General features: G+C 38.9%; 2 protein-coding genes and 1 non-coding gene across 6 annotated transcripts in view; 1 reads left to right on the top strand and 2 right to left on the bottom strand.

The window, feature by feature from the left end:
- Acadsb (acyl-CoA dehydrogenase short/branched chain) overlaps positions 1-292 on the bottom strand; it is a 45314-nt gene extending 45022 nt beyond the window's left edge. Inside the window, exon 1 of the mRNA XM_005320745.5 lies at positions 135-292. Within this exon, the coding sequence (XP_005320802.2) occupies positions 135-176 (42 nt within the window). The 5' untranslated portion in view covers positions 177-292. The remainder of the gene's footprint in view (positions 1-134) is intronic.
- Positions 293-376: 84 nt separating this feature from the next.
- Ikzf5 (IKAROS family zinc finger 5) lies at positions 377-14835 on the top strand. Of its 4 annotated transcripts, XM_005320744.4 has the most exons (5): positions 388-511; positions 2044-2192; positions 8646-8837; positions 11112-11294; positions 12513-14835. In XM_005320744.4, exons 3-5 carry the CDS (start codon positions 8705-8707, stop codon positions 13454-13456), a joined length of 1260 nt encoding a protein of 419 aa, XP_005320801.1. In that variant the 5' UTR covers positions 388-511; positions 2044-2192; positions 8646-8704; the 3' UTR covers positions 13457-14835. The 4 variants fall into 4 exon arrangements, with proteins under 4 accessions (XP_013212050.1, XP_005320801.1, XP_021579045.1 ...); XM_013356596.4 differs by lacking the exon at positions 2044-2192 and having other exon boundaries at positions 377-511; positions 8664-8837; XM_021723370.3 differs by lacking the exon at positions 2044-2192 and having other exon boundaries at positions 389-511.
- On the bottom strand, positions 3175-3247 carry Trnaa-agc (transfer RNA alanine (anticodon AGC)). The gene has a single exon. It is a non-coding gene; the product is annotated as a tRNA-Ala (tRNA).
- Positions 14836-15352: the final 517 nt, after the last annotated feature.

Consider the following 15352-nt stretch of genomic DNA (forward strand, 5'->3'; position numbering starts at 1 on the left):
CGCGGTGGCCATCCGCCCCTGGGTGGAGGCTTTGAGGGGACCGGCTCCCAGCCTGTTAGAAGACCCCGACGACGACGACGTCGGGGACCATTGTCGTCCCGGGGGCCCAGGACGCTCGCCACGAACGCACTTACCAGACCGCTGCTCCGCAGCAGCCGAACAGCTGAGCCCTCCATAGCCGCCGCAGGCTAGAATGCTTGGCAGGCCGGGTTCTGCGCTTCTGGCCTCGCGCCCGCAACCTGGGGGCGGGCCGAGCCGGGCCCCGCCCCTCACACACCCCCGGAGACGACGCCCCCGCGTGCCTACGGAACCCTAAGAGAGACAAACAGTGCCCTCCTCCGCTTGCGCCCTGCGCCTGACTCACGCGAGACTTGGGCAAGGCAGGGGGCGGGAAGGGATCGGAGACACAACAAACATGGCGGCGGCGGCGACGGTGACGAAGACGGAGGCGGCGGCGACGGCGGCGGCGTTGAACAAGGCGGTGGGGGTTACCCGGTGTGGTTGTCAAGAGGTAAGTAGCAGGCTCCCGGATTGGAGAGCAGCGCCCCGGATGAGCAGGACGCATAGAAAGAGGGGCAGAAGAGGACAGCCGGGTTCACCGCGGGCCGGCTGACCCGGCCCGAGCCTCGCCCCCAGCGGAGGGTCGTGCGTGGCCCGTCGGTGGACAGGGTCAGGAGCCGGGTCCTTCGTGGCCCGAGCGCGTGCGGCGGCAGGGTGGGCCGCCGGAGCCCCCCGGGAGTGGTGCCTGGGCGTGGGCGCCGTCGGGCCGGAGTGCGGAGGCTGCTCCGGGCTCTGACAGGTGGCTGCGCTGGGGGCGCCCGGCGGTTTGCGTCTTCACCGGGTTCCAGGGGCCGGGGTCAGCCCCGGCGCGGGTCTCCTAGGTGTTTGGAACCCTGGTGAGGATGTCCTTCCGAATCCTGGCGAGGATACAGTCCCACGCCGGTTCGGGGCTGCTGTTTCGGGGAAGGACATTTAAAACCTCCGTCCTTCATTTCGCGGTCCTGCACGTGCACTCCAATTTGGGGAACTGGCGAGCTTTCCGGAGGACGTTGAGCTATCGAGGAACTATTCAGGTTCATTCCGGGTGTAGGTCTCCGATGAACTGGAATGCGAGTAGCCACCCCGGGCATCTAGTAAGTGTTCCATAACCGTGGGTCTCAAGTTTAGTCGGTTCTAGCTGCCAGTAACCACGTGGCCCTTGTAGTGACCCGGTAAAGTGATGGGAACCCGAAAGAGGAGTGACCGCCGGGAGAAGTCATGTGAAGACATCTCGGATTGTGAGATATCAGGAAATAAAGTTTAGGAGAAGCAAAATTAATTTAAAACAATGTTTTAAACATCTGGACTAACAATTAAGAGTTCCGTCGATTTTGATATATATCTGTTTTTGAAAAAAACAGCTAGAGATTAATATATTCTTGGGAGTTCCTTAGAGTGAATTGAGATATTTGCTGTTCTTCTCCACCCCCCCCCGCCCCCCCCCCCGTGGTCCGAGTGTTTCCCAGAAAAACCTAATTATTTTGTATTGGTATAGAGAGGATAATGAAGATGAGGATCGGATGGGATTAGATGTTCTTTTGTTGGGCATATGGTAGTTCTGTGTTGTTTTTATTTGTGTTTCTTTACACCCTTTCCTACAAATATTTCCCTAATATAGGGCTAATACATTGTTGTTGGGCAACTACAGCTATTCCCCAGGACTAAGCCTGACCCTTGTACAAGTATACTGTGAACAAATGAAATTAATATCATAAATTTAGAAAAACATTTACACATTTCCCAGAACTAAAATCTTGAGAAGTCACCAGTGCGTGTGAAGAGTAGACAGTAGTCACATATTGCATGTTATTCTTTGGTGATTCTATGGTGGTTTTGCAGAAGTGAGACTGTTGGTTTGTTCTTAGATTGTCACCTTCATTCTGTGTTCAGCTAATGGTAAGATTGGCACAAGTTTCTTAATTAGTTTATTAAACCTGTAGATGCTAATAAGATTTTGATTTGTGGTGTGCTTTTTTTTTTTTTTCCTTTCCTTTTTTTCCACAGACCTCTGTATGGCTTTTGAATTTTAGTTGAAATTCCCTCCATGGCCTTTTGGAGTCCCTTGGTGTGTCTCCAGAATAAATTTCAAATACTCTACATTTCATCAATGTTGGAGTGGCAAGAAAAAGGTGGAACTGATTTGGGGTGAAAAGGTTAGATTGTATAACACTTCTTTTGGATTCCAACATGGTTTTAATTATGTCTTACTTTTATATTATATTTTCTGGTTTCTTAAAGCCTCCTCATAAGGTCCCTTTTTGCCTTCAAAGAGTTTTTTGACATTTATGAAATGAGGAATTGTGTTCTAATTCTTTATGAAGGCCCGTGTTACTATATACAAGCCAAGCCTCCCTTATCAGCCTTCTCAATTACTATGAATTCTATTGGAGAGTAAATCTTTTAGTAATCATAATTATTATACTGTAGAAGTAAACACATCTGTTGAACTATAATCACTTTACACATATAGACCTAAAAGTCCAAATGAAGTATTATATATTACTTGCTAAATATTCTTCTTTATGTTTAGTAACCCTTAAACACTTCTCAAAAAAATGCTAGATGGATGAAATGTACCTTATTGTTCCCTAATCATGGTCTCAAAATTCTCCCACAGTTTGTGGGGAGGACAGGTTAAAGAGCCTCTTCTGGTTCTTATATTCTCTCTGTTTCAGTTGTGTTTGCCTTTTAATTTCACATCTTGATACCTCTGTTTTAAATAATTAACCCCCAGTTAAGAGGAACTGTGTGTGCATGCATATATATGTATGTACGTGTATTCATCATCAACTTCTCATTTCTGAGACTGAAGATGAAAGGTAAAGAATTTCGTACAAGATAAATCCTTTATCAGAGGCCAAAGAAGGTTGGAGAATAGTTTAAATTACCTGCTTGAAGGTAAAGAAGTTGTCATGTTCTTTTGGGATACCAAAACTTAATTCTTGGATATCTTTTTTTCCTTGACTGACTTGGGCAACCTCTGTTTTGTAAAAGCATTTATTTTTGAGACTTGAATGGATAATTTTCTGGACACTATTGTCACAAAAATAATTTGTGTATGCTATAGCCAGCTTCTCTACATACATATATCCAAGGGAATTCCATACTAGACTCAACTTACCGGTTTTTTTTCTTTTGTGGTGCTGGGGGTCTAACCCAGGGCTTCTTGCATGCTAGGCAAATGCTCTACCACTGAGCCACATCCCCAGTCCATCTCAGCTTAAGTTCAATCAGAGTAATCACAGGAAGGCCTCAGGAGTTATACTAAATCATAAGGTATGATAATCATAAGGTTTGAAATACATATTTTCTTTGGTTGATATATTTATCTGTTTTAGTTCAGGCTATTATAACAAATTGCCATTGACTTGGTAGTTTAAACAAACATTTCTCATAATTCTGGGGGTTGGGAAGTTTAATCTCAAGGTACTGGTGAGTCCAGTGTCCAGGTACAGGCCTGCTGTCTGATTATATTCTCACAGGGCAGAAAGCAGAGGGGAAGTGCCATGTTTCTTCTAACAGCACTAATCCCATTCAGAGGGCTTCACCCTCACAGCTTAATTATCCCTCAAAGACCATCATTTTGAGGGTTAGAATTTCAACACATGGATTTTAGGTGATACAAACAATATCACTTAGCAGAAACAGTAGATCTGGCTTGGGATAACCCACCTAATTCTATAATATTGGAGAATACTTAGTATGTTTCTTTTTCTGATGACATGATTTTACATACTAAAGTTTTGTGTAAGTAACTTTTTGGCAACAAACTCCAAGGTTTGTTGGAATGATACCATTGGAAAAAAATTATACTTTGCTGACTTCTTTTTTTTGGGGGGTGGGTGTTACCAGGGATTTAATTCAGGGGCACTCAACCACTGAGTCACATCCCCAGTCCTATTTTGTATTTCATTTAGAGACAGGATCTCACTGAGTTGTCTAGTGCCTTGCTTTTGCTGAGGCTGGGTTTGAACTCCGGATCCTCCTGCCTTAGCCTCCCAAGCTGCTGAGACTACAGGTGCCCGCTACCATGCCTGGCTGATTTCTGGTATACACAGTCATCCCTCAGTCATCCCTTGGGGGATTAGTTCAAAGATCCCTTGTGAATACCAAAATCTGAGAATGTTCAAGTCCCTTATATAAAATGGAGTAGTATATCCTCAGGTGATTCTCCTGCCTCAGCCTGAGGCTGGCATTACAGGCAAGCATCACTGTGCTCACCTATCCAAGTCATCTGTAGATTATTTTTACCTAATACAATGTAAATGATTGTCAGACTGTATTGTTTAAGGAAAAACAACAAGAAAAAAGTCAGTACACACTCAGTTCAAATGCCATTTTTCATCTGCTGTTGGTTGAATCCTTAGATGCAGCATTTGTATTATATTGGCACAGATTTTTAAATTTATCGGTGCCTTACCAGTACCTCTAGGTATCAATTAATTTGTGGAGTTTTTAGATTAAACTTTCAGTCCTGAGCTGATGATTATTAGGAACAGGAAGATGGTTTGGATAGAAAATCTGTATTAACAGGAAGTCTGTAGTTTCAGAAATTTTGTTTTCCACATATTGTGCTTATAAATATTAACCTGAGATGGTGAAAGCTGTGTGTGAGCTAAAGATTCCACTAACATTTAGACACCTTTCAAGAATCTGTTCCCCTGCCTAGAGCTCTGCAAGCACATGTCATGTCTCTGGTCCACAGATATGTGTGATACAGATGATGATACAGGTCAGGTGTACACCTAGATGCTGAAGAATGATAATGACACCAAATTTTTAAACCATGGATGTCTTAGCAGGATGTCTAAGGTTATAAGCCATATTAGTATGTTTAAAATTGTAATTTAAGAAGAGCTTGTCTTAATGTTTAGAATGTTATCTTCCCTTATTCATTGGCATCTTTTTTTAAGTCCATCATGCATAATTGAAAGCAGCTTGCAGTTTATGGTAGGGAGCACTGTGAAATGTATAATGTGACACTGTGATGATAGCTAAGACTGTCAAAATATGTCAGCCATCCTCTGTATTTAGGCTCATTTATGTTCTTAAACTTGAGATGCATGTATAAAAATATCACTCTTTTCTGCTTGCTTACTGGCAATTTTAACATGTTTTCACTCGATTGTCACATGTTGTTCTATAATGGTGTTATGCTTTCTAATCAAGATTTAGTGAAATTTAGTTTGCTTATTGAAGCCTATCAAAGTACATTCAGATATTTTTAGAGGAAAATATATCAGCTTTCATATGAACTGTATACTAAGTTATAATGTAAATACTGGGATTTCCTTTTTTAATGAAATCTCATATAATTAGAACTCAGATGATCAATAGGGCTTTACAGCTTGAAAAATCATTGCTTAGATCTTATTCTTGATCATTTTCATGATTGGGGCAGACCCTAGCTCACATTCCCTAAGCAAAAGGCAAAATTTAAAGGTCAAATAATCAGCAAATCATCAATAGTCACAAAACAGAGAACTGGTTCAAGTAAACATGATAATATAGAAAAAAAAATGAAACTTCAAAAGTCAACAATAATCTATAAGATTGATAAAGTTGGGCCAGATTAAAGCAAGTGATTTAAAAGTAAAATAAGAAGAGGTGAGGGAAATTATAGATGGACTTAGGAAATTGCAAATGGGGATATGTGAATTAATGAGATTGAAGTGGTTTATATTTGTTTCATTGAACTAAGGAATAGATAGATGCTCAGTGTATTCTCCAACCAAGTTGATAAATGAAAGAAGGGGAAAAACTTTGAGACAGAGAGGAGTTTCTTAATCCAAGTATAATTACTTTTTGCTGTAAAAATAATTATTATAAAAATAATTATTATAAAAATAACTGTTGTCTGAGAACTTACCATATTTTGTACATATTGTAATTCTTTATGCATATTTAACTATAAAACTGAGGATAGTACTGCAAGTTGGTTTTATTATTCCAATTTACAAAATAGGAAATTAAAGCTATGAGTGGTCCCTTTCTGTTCAGAGTCTAAAGTCTAAGTCAGAGTTTGACTTAGTACCAAAATATTCTCTTCATCCACAGAATAGAGTTTCAGTAGGCTCATTTTTCTAGAAAACAGTGAAAAGGCATAGTCACAATAGTAACTTTAAAATCTCTGGGAAACTTCTAAAAAAAGGAGTTAAGAACTATTCACAAATGTTGCATTGAGAAAGAATTCAGGGGCCTGGGGTTGTGGCTCAGAGGTAGAGCACTCGCCTAGCATGCGTGAGGCACTGGGTTCAGTTCTCAGCACCACATAAAAATAAGATATTCTGTCCACCTATAAAAAAAAGTAGTCACCTACAGGTCCTTAATGTATTCGAGTAAAGAACAAATTAGATGTAAGAGAAAGGAAGAAAAGAAATATGAAAATAAAATATATCAGTCTGGGACCAGTAAACATTAGGGAAAATAAGAATAGCCATATTCTTTCATTAGTTCCTGAGTATATCACTGCATTGTTGTAAAGTATGGTAATCTGTAGTAATGTCATAGTCTAAGGTTGGTCTATTTCCAGTTAAGTCAAAGTGTAAAAGTTTTGATTCTTGTGAGGTTGGGCAAGTTTTTGTAAATTGGGAAATATACTTTTGTGAAACCCCCTCATTTCTCATCCCCACAGTTCTGCCATTTAAAAAACTTAGGCTGAAAAGGATCAAGAATAATACAGTCATTCTCAAAAAAGAAAAACAAAACCGTTGGTCTTAAAGGTTAACAACACTTAATAAGACTGAATAGTGTGGCATTCATAGACAGGAAAGTGGAGCAGAATTGAAAATTCAGAAATAGAGCACATTCAGAAATAACCACCTGATGATTCTGGAGCCTGGTGGAGAAAGGCTGGCCTGTTAAATGCAGGTTGCTGGGATGTTGAATATCTTCTTGGAAAAAAAGTAAGTTTTGACTCTTATTGCATGTAAGACTAAATTCTGGATAAAAATAAAAGAAAAATGCTAAAGCTTTTAGAAGGAAATATAGGATAACATCTTCAAGTAAAATGAAGACAAGGATTTCTTGAATAGGGCACAAACCTCTCTAAAAGTAAAGGGAAAGAATGAGTAAATTGGACTGTATTAAGAACTTCTGGCCAGGCATGGTGGTGCACACCTGTAATCCCAGCAGTTCGAGAAGCTGAGGCAGGAGGATCTCGAGTTTAAAGCCAGCCTCAGCAATTTAGAGAGGCACTAAGCAACTCAGTGAAACCCTGTCTCTAAATAAAATACAGAATAGGCCTGGGGATGTGGCTCAGTGGTTGAGTGCCTCCGAGTTCAATCCCTAGTATCCCAAAACAAACAAACAAACAAACAAATAAATAAATAAATAAAAGGCCTGGGATTGTGGCTCAGTATTCGAGCACCCCTGGGTTCACTCTCACCAAAAAAAAAAAAAAAGGACCTCTGTTCATCAGAAGTTACTATTAACTAGTTGAAAGCACAAAATAGGAAAAAGATAAAGAATTCTTACATATTAATTAGAACAAAACAGCTGTAGAAAAAAGGATCAAAAGACTTGAACAGACAATATCCCAAAGAGGGTATCTAAATGGCTAGTTAACATACTAAAAAGTATATTACTTCACTAATTGTCAAGAAACATAAATTAAAACTAGTGTAATACCACTACACATTCACCACAATGGCTGAAATGAAAAAGGTAAAAATAGACAAGTGCTGGCAATAGCAGAACTCTTGGCCACTGTTGTGGCAGTGTAATTGGTAAAATCACCTTGAAAAACTATTTGGCACTAACTAACCCTGAATATATACATACCCTTTGACACAGAAATTCCATTTCATTTCTGTATAGCCAATTCAATGTATAAATATGCCTTTTCTTAAATCTATTTAATGAGTAATTTTCCATCTAAAAAAAGTTTTCATCTTTAATTGCCAGTTGTAGGCATCTAAAATTCATTACTCTTTGGCATATTGCTTAACTCTTTCTTGAAGCATAGCATAAACACAGAAAAGTGTATAATTCAGAAGTCTTGAGCTAATCAATTGTCACGAAATGAAAACACATCAGCACCAAAATGAAGAGACAGAAGGCTGCCTGCTTCCTGGGAGCTGTCCTTGTGCTACTGTCTGCCCTAGTGGGGGTTACACGGGCCTGACTTTTGGCACTGCAGTTCAGCTTGGTCTGCTCTTCAACTGGATGTAAATGCAGTCCTGCCTTACAAACCCTCGTGGGCTTCTGTCACTCCACATTCTGATTGTTAGATCCGTGTAGTTGCATGCAGCTCAAGTTTGCTTTTCCCTGCAGCCCATTGTGTGGCCATGCCACGACTAATGTATTGTACTGTTTTGGGGTCACTTGGGTAATTTCTGGCACTTGGCTGTTGTGAATAAAGCTTCTCTGTTTTCTGTCTTTGTAATTTCTTTCCATCCTCTGTGATGAAATTTGAATTCCAGTTACTTAATTATTAAATATGTTTATTTTTCACCGTTTTCAGATAACCAGTAAGATTATATGAGATATTGGAAAGCAAGCACCATATTTTCTTTTGCCTTGTACAGTATCTTGCACAAAATAGTTTTTGTCACTGTTGTTTTATTTTGTACTGAATCTCCCTAAATAATGTAAAATTATTTCAGTTTTTTCCCCCTCTCTAGGTATAAGAAACTATAAACGTAAGGGGGAAAAAAAAGCAAAGATGGGTGAAAAGAAACCAGAACCTTTGGACTTCGTGAAAGATTTTCAGGAATACCTGACTCAGCAGACCCATCATGTGAACATGATTTCTGGATCGGTTAGTGGGGATAAAGAAGCAGAAGCTCTTCAGGGAGGTAGACTCCTCTTAATACTATTCGTCACTTTTATAAATGTATAATGTTTGTGTGTAGCTATCCATACTGTGAAAACTAGTATTTACTAATGTAAATCATTCCACTTTTTTAAAGAAAGATATAGGACTTTTTTCTCCCCTTTAAGTGTGTCAGATTCTCCCTCAGATTTTTGCTAAGGGAGAATGACTCAACATGGGGTTCTAAAACCCAGCCTGTCTTTTAGGTTCTGTTAGCTAACAATAGACTCAAGGAAACCAGAAGAAAGCAAAACATCAACTTCGCCACCCAGAGAATTCAGCCATCAGGAAGTACGGATTAGACCTGAGTCTCCAAAGGGTTTTCTATTCTCTCTGAAAATGAAGAAAGGACTGACCATGTTTACATGTTTAAGAGGAGAAACTAGAATAGGAAAAGCAGCAACCTACTGAGCCTGGTAGAAGTAAACTTTCTTGAGTTTATAGACCACAGAGACTGGAATAAATTTCCAAGCATAGCTCAGGGTCAGCAAACTGTAGCCTATAGGCCTTATCAGTTCTGCTGCTTTTGTGTGGCCTACAAGCTTAAGAAAGATTTTTATTTGCTGGTGAGGTGGTACATGCCTGTAATCCCGTCAGCGTGGGAGGCTAAGGCAGGAAAATTGCAATTCAAAGCCAGCCTCAGTAACTTAGCGAGGCCCTAAGCAACTTAGACCCTGTCTCAAAATAAAAAATAAAAAGCTCCTGGGAATGTGGCTCCGCAGTTAAGCACCCCTGGGTTCAATCCCCAGTACTCCCCCGAAAAAAGAAAGGTTTTTAAATAATGTCATTACACATGAAAATTATATGAAATTTTAACGTCAGTGTCCATAAATAAAGTTTTATTGGAATATGTACATATATTTCCATATTGTCTATAGTTGCTTTTGTGCTCCAAAAACAGAGAAGAGTAGTTGTGATAGAGACAAAGCCCATAAACTCTAAAGTGTTTACTATTTCACTCCTATAGGAAGTTTGCTGACCTCTGACCTAGGCGGTCAAATCCAAGTACTGGCAGCAGGGATAAAGCATCACCTGGAGCTTGTTAGAAATGTAAAATGCAGACAGCTGTGGTGATGCACACCTGTGATTCCAGTGACTTGGGAGGTTGAGGCAGGAGGATTCGTGCGTTCAAAGTCAGCCTCAGCAACTTACAAGGCCCTAAGCAATTTAGTGAGACCCTGTCTCAAAATAAAACATTAAGAGGGCCAGGGATATGGCTCAGTGGTTAAGTTTCTGGAACCAAGTGGTTCAATCCCTGGTACAAAAAAGAGAGAGAGAGAGAGAGAAATGAAAAGAAAAGAAATGTAAAATGCCAGACCCCACTCCAGATCTAGTTAGTCAATTTATTTTAATTATTCATGCATACATCAAAATGTGAGTGTTCCTAGCTATGGAAAGCAGTGGGAACAAGGGAGATACCAATCACTTAATTTCTGGTGAAGGGTAGAAGTAACAGTGGAGCAGGGCTTGAGTAGTGCATGCCAGTACTGCTCCATCCTGGAATGGAGTGGAAGTTCTTTTCCCAGGAGACTGTAGGAATAAAAATTTTCCGTTCTGAGTCTAGTGTGTACAGATTCCTATATTGGCATTGAAGAAGCCAAGTTTGTAGTCCCCAAAGTTTGCTGGTTTTCCTGATTATGAGTACCTGCCCCTTTATACAGTTTCCTTTATACAAAGAAGTAGTCCACGTAGATTGAAAGCAAACACCCATGCATCTTTTAGCTCTGAATTTCTTAGTCCTCACATTCAGTGGTATCAGATAAAATATTTTCCTTTATGTGCTAAATTAGAATTTTAAGATCCTGAATATAACCCAGAATGTGGACTATATATATAAACTGAGTGGTAGGTGGAAAACTCATTAATTGCTTTAGATTAAAACAAATAGTTTTAGAGATTATTATGAATGCTAATTATTATTGTAGGAATGACTAGCATCCTAAGTGCTTGTGTGAACTGTGCCATCAATCTTAAGGGAGTCTCTTGGATCTCCTTATCTCTTCTTGAAAAGCATGTTGAGAACTGACTTATTCAACTTATGTTTATAATTTGAGGTCCCCCTATAAAATTTTCTCAGAATATAATGCTTTTATACAAAATTAGCCTCAGTTCGAAAAAAAATCTGTGTTATTTTACAGATTTAACTTGTAGGAAGTGAACTTTCAATTTATGAAAGATTTTCAACCACTTGAGACTAAAGTGGTAAATTGAGTTGATTCTGAGATGCATAATTTCTTTTGCTATACTTTGTTTATAGCTGGAACAGATGGTGATCAAAATGGACTTGATCACCCATCTGTTGAAGTTTCCCTGGATGAAAACTCAGGAATGTTAGTAGACGGGTTTGAAAGGACCTTTGATGGGAAGCTCAAGTGTCGGTACTGCAATTATGCCAGCAAAGGAACAGCACGGCTTATCGAACATATTAGAATCCACACAGGTAATGGAGAAACAGCTGTTGAAGGGGGGCTAAGGAGCCCAGGTCTGTCCATCATATAAAAAGCACTGATTGTTCACAAATGAAGGTTTGTAAGGTTTGAATCAATGGAGAAGTTATTCCATTTTCTTACAAAGCAATAGCTTAATGGCATACAAAGAGTGGGAAGTGAGGCCCCTTTTTAGTTCATCTCCCTTCTCAGGCATTTTACTGGTTGAACTACATAATCTGTCAACATCCGTCTGTTTTTAAGGTTGGGGGAGGTTAATGCTAAAGGCAGTATGGAATGTTGAATTGTTTTTATCTTACTCTCACTAGTACAGTTCATTTGCACCTGGTCTCACCTTCACCATCTCTGAGCAACCTTCCTAACGACACCCTACCCCGATTCAAGACCAGGCCAGTTGTCCTGCCTTTGTGTTCCATGGCATTCTGTGCTCATCCATCACATCATTTTGGTGACTTGAAAAGCCTGTGAAGACAGGGATTGTGATAGGGCCATTCTTGTACCCCAAAACTAACATAGCATCTGGCACATAGTAGGTCTCAATACTAGTTAGGTGAATGGCTCCAAATCTTTCATTCCAAATGTTTATTCTGCGTACTTGGGGAGTCTTCAGCTAACAGCATTAACTAAAGTCATGCCTTCTGGGAACTAAAGAGTAGGAAGGTGGAAGAAAAGTGCTGGCAGTTTTGAAGGGATAATTTGCATAACTCATACTTGGACTAACAAGTTCATTTTGATTTTGAACTTTTTATTTTATATAAGGACTTTTTTAAAAAAAGTATTTTTTTTGTATTTTTCCCCCCCGAAGAAAGGGTATGCATAAATGTGTATATCTATGAATATAGATATATAATTAATTGTTTATGTATGGTCATGTGCTTGAATATATTTCTCTGAGGCATACTGTTGATAAAATCATGTAGCAAATATTATTGTCATTTGGGCTCTTTCTTCTTTCCCCAAATGCCAGTTAAAGCTATAATATATTGACTAATAGAATTTAAATGTATATCTCAAATTGTTGCAGATGAGTTCTTAGGTTTTATTTCAATTTGCAGGTTTCTTTACAGACTTTAATAATCTTTTATTCAAGTGTGAATTTCTTAAAAACATTATATTTTCAACCAATTCCCAAATCCAATGAATGGACAAACATGGAACTTTCCATAAATGAGCTACTTTTGCAGTTTCTCCCCCATTTTTCCTTTAAACAGGTGAGAAACCACATAGATGTCACTTGTGTCCATTTGCATCTGCTTATGAGCGTCATCTGGAAGCCCACATGCGTTCCCATACTGGAGAAAAACCATACAAATGTGAATTATGTTCCTTCCGCTGCAGTGATCGAAGTAACCTGTCTCATCATCGAAGGCGCAAGCATAAAATGGTACCAATTAAAGGTACTAGGTCTTCCTTAAGCAGCAAGAAAATGTGGGGGGTTTTACAGAAGAAAACAAGCAATCTGGGGTATAGCAGAAGAGCACTAATCAACTTAAGTCCACCTTCCATGGTGGTTCAGAAACCAGACTACCTTAATGATTTTACCCATGAAATCCCAAGTATCCAGACTGACTCCTATGAAAGTATAGCAAAAACAACACCAACTGGTGGCTTACCGAGGGACCCCCAAGAACTCATGGTTGACAACCCTTTAAATCAGCTCTCAACTCTAGCAGGACAGTTGTCCAGTTTGCCACCTGAAAACCAAAACCCTGCATCCCCTGATGTCGTTCCCTGCCCAGATGAAAAGCCTTTCATGATTCAGCAGCCCTCTGCCCAAGCGGTGGTTTCTGCTGTATCAGCAAGTATTCCTCAGAGCTCCTCTCCCACAAGCCCTGAACCTCGGCCATCACATAGTCAGAGGAACTATAGTCCAGTGGCAGGTCCAAGCAGTGAACCAAGTGCCCACACTAGTACTCCCAGCATAGGAAACAGCCAGCCAAGCACTCCAGCCCCAACCCTGCCGGTCCAGGATCCTCAGCTTCTGCACCACTGCCAGCACTGTGACATGTACTTTGCAGACAATATCCTTTACACTATTCACATGGGGTGTCATGGGTATGAAAATCCTTTCCAGTGTAATATATGTGGATGCAAATGTAAAAACAAGTATGATTTCGCCTGTCATTTTGCAAGAGGGCAACATAACCAACACTGAAAACAATCACTATGTTTTACTTGGTTTGGCCTTCTGGGGGGTTGTAGTTTGTTTTTTTGTGGGTTTTTTTTTGGGGGGGGAGGTTATCCCTAATGAGGTGTCTGCTAATTTAAAATTTATGCATTATATTTATAGAATATAAATTTGACAGTGGAAAATTTTTTTCATAAAAGTTTGGTCAGGGTCATTTATGTATTAGAATAGTTATCGATATCTGTTTTTCCCTTTCATTTATACATGTGAGAATTGGAGTACAATCATAATTTTAACAGGTGTTCTTTTACATTTCCCACATTTATGGTCCATAGAGACTTGAAGGCTTATCCATATTCTTGCTATTTCCGTATATACAGTATAGCCAGATGTTACTTCTGCCATATTTCAAAATGGTAGAGTAAATTATTTTCTCTTACAAAATCTGTTACAACCTATTTCAGTGTTTGTAGAGAAATTGGCCTTTAAAATTATTCTTAATTAAAGTACTATTTAGTTCACATATCTTAAGTTGAATTAGTAGTTTGATTTCAACTGATAATAGTAAACCTTTTTTTTTCTACAAGGGAAAATGTAAAACAATTATTTTTAAATAAAAATAGGTCAAAGTTCTGAAAAGAAGTAAAACTCAAGACTTTAAATTGAAAATTGTGTTTAATATTTAAAATAACTTGTTTATTTTATGTCTACATTAAACATGTCAGTTTTCCATTGGATTTTTTCTAACAGTTGGCAGTTTGTTTTTAAAAACCACTAGATGCCATTTTCTTTTCATTTTGAACTTTTCATTTAAATTCTTCCTTCTGATGTTTAGTGTCAGGTGAAGTTGGTATGGTGAGAATCTGTTTCTTCCTATTCCTTTGATGACCAAAGAGATACAGTGGAAGTCATTCATCTTATTATTAAGATGCAGTCCTTCAAAAAAATCTCCAAAGTTTCCTTTTCCTGCCTTCTATCCATTTATTGCCCATAATATCCAAGAAAAGGTGGGTATAGAAACAACTGGGGAAATGTGATAGTAAAGTAATACTTAATAAAAACAAGAATTTGTATCCAGAAGAGATCCTGGTCTTCTCTTCAGAGTTGGCCATTTAAAATATTTTCTGTGAATTTAAACTGTAATATTTACTTGCAGTTTTACCAGTCTTCATGTACAGTGACAATACCATATGGAAACTGATTGAATTGTCCCCTTAATAGAAAAGGATAAAGGTGTAAAAATGGATATAAAATTCATTTAAACATGCCATTTAATTTGTTTATACAAGTAAGGCTTGCTAAATAGAGTAATTCATTTTGAAAAGGAGGCTATTGTTTTTATATTGTGTAATAACTAGCTTACTCCGAAGAGAGTTTGGTCAAACAATAAAATATATTGTTATTAACTTGGTTTCTGTGTACTTTGCAAAAAAATTATTTTTAACTTGGTTCATATCTTGAAAATATGCATAATTGGATTCTTAAATAAAATGTGCTATTAAGCATTTGTTAAACAAAAAAGCACCCTTACTCTTATAGTAAATAAAAGGGTAATATTGATAGTATCTGCTCACTAAGCCCCAAGTGCCAAGTTAAAAGAGCCCTCTGCCTCCCTGCAGTGCTTGAAAGCCATTAGAGTGAGTGCTTGAGGTTGAGTAGCCAATCTAGGCTAATCTCCACTGCCTTTTTTAAAGCACAGCATCAAGGACACTTTCTCCAAACTGGAACTCTCTTGCTGTCAAATCTTGTGACCTTAAGTTCTGATTTCACTCCTGCTTGAATCACCACTGCTTAGATCAGTTTTAGTGCAGTTTCCAAATGTGTAACTTGGCTTTAGTATTTATCATTTGTCAGAAAGAAACGAGTTGTCATTTGGAAACTTTCGCAATTTTATTTGTTTTCTATGTTATTCTTCAAATAAAA

Source organism: Ictidomys tridecemlineatus, chromosome 1, assembly GCF_052094955.1.
Source record: "Ictidomys tridecemlineatus isolate mIctTri1 chromosome 1, mIctTri1.hap1, whole genome shotgun sequence".
NCBI classification, from domain to species: Eukaryota; Metazoa; Chordata; class Mammalia; order Rodentia; family Sciuridae; genus Ictidomys; species Ictidomys tridecemlineatus.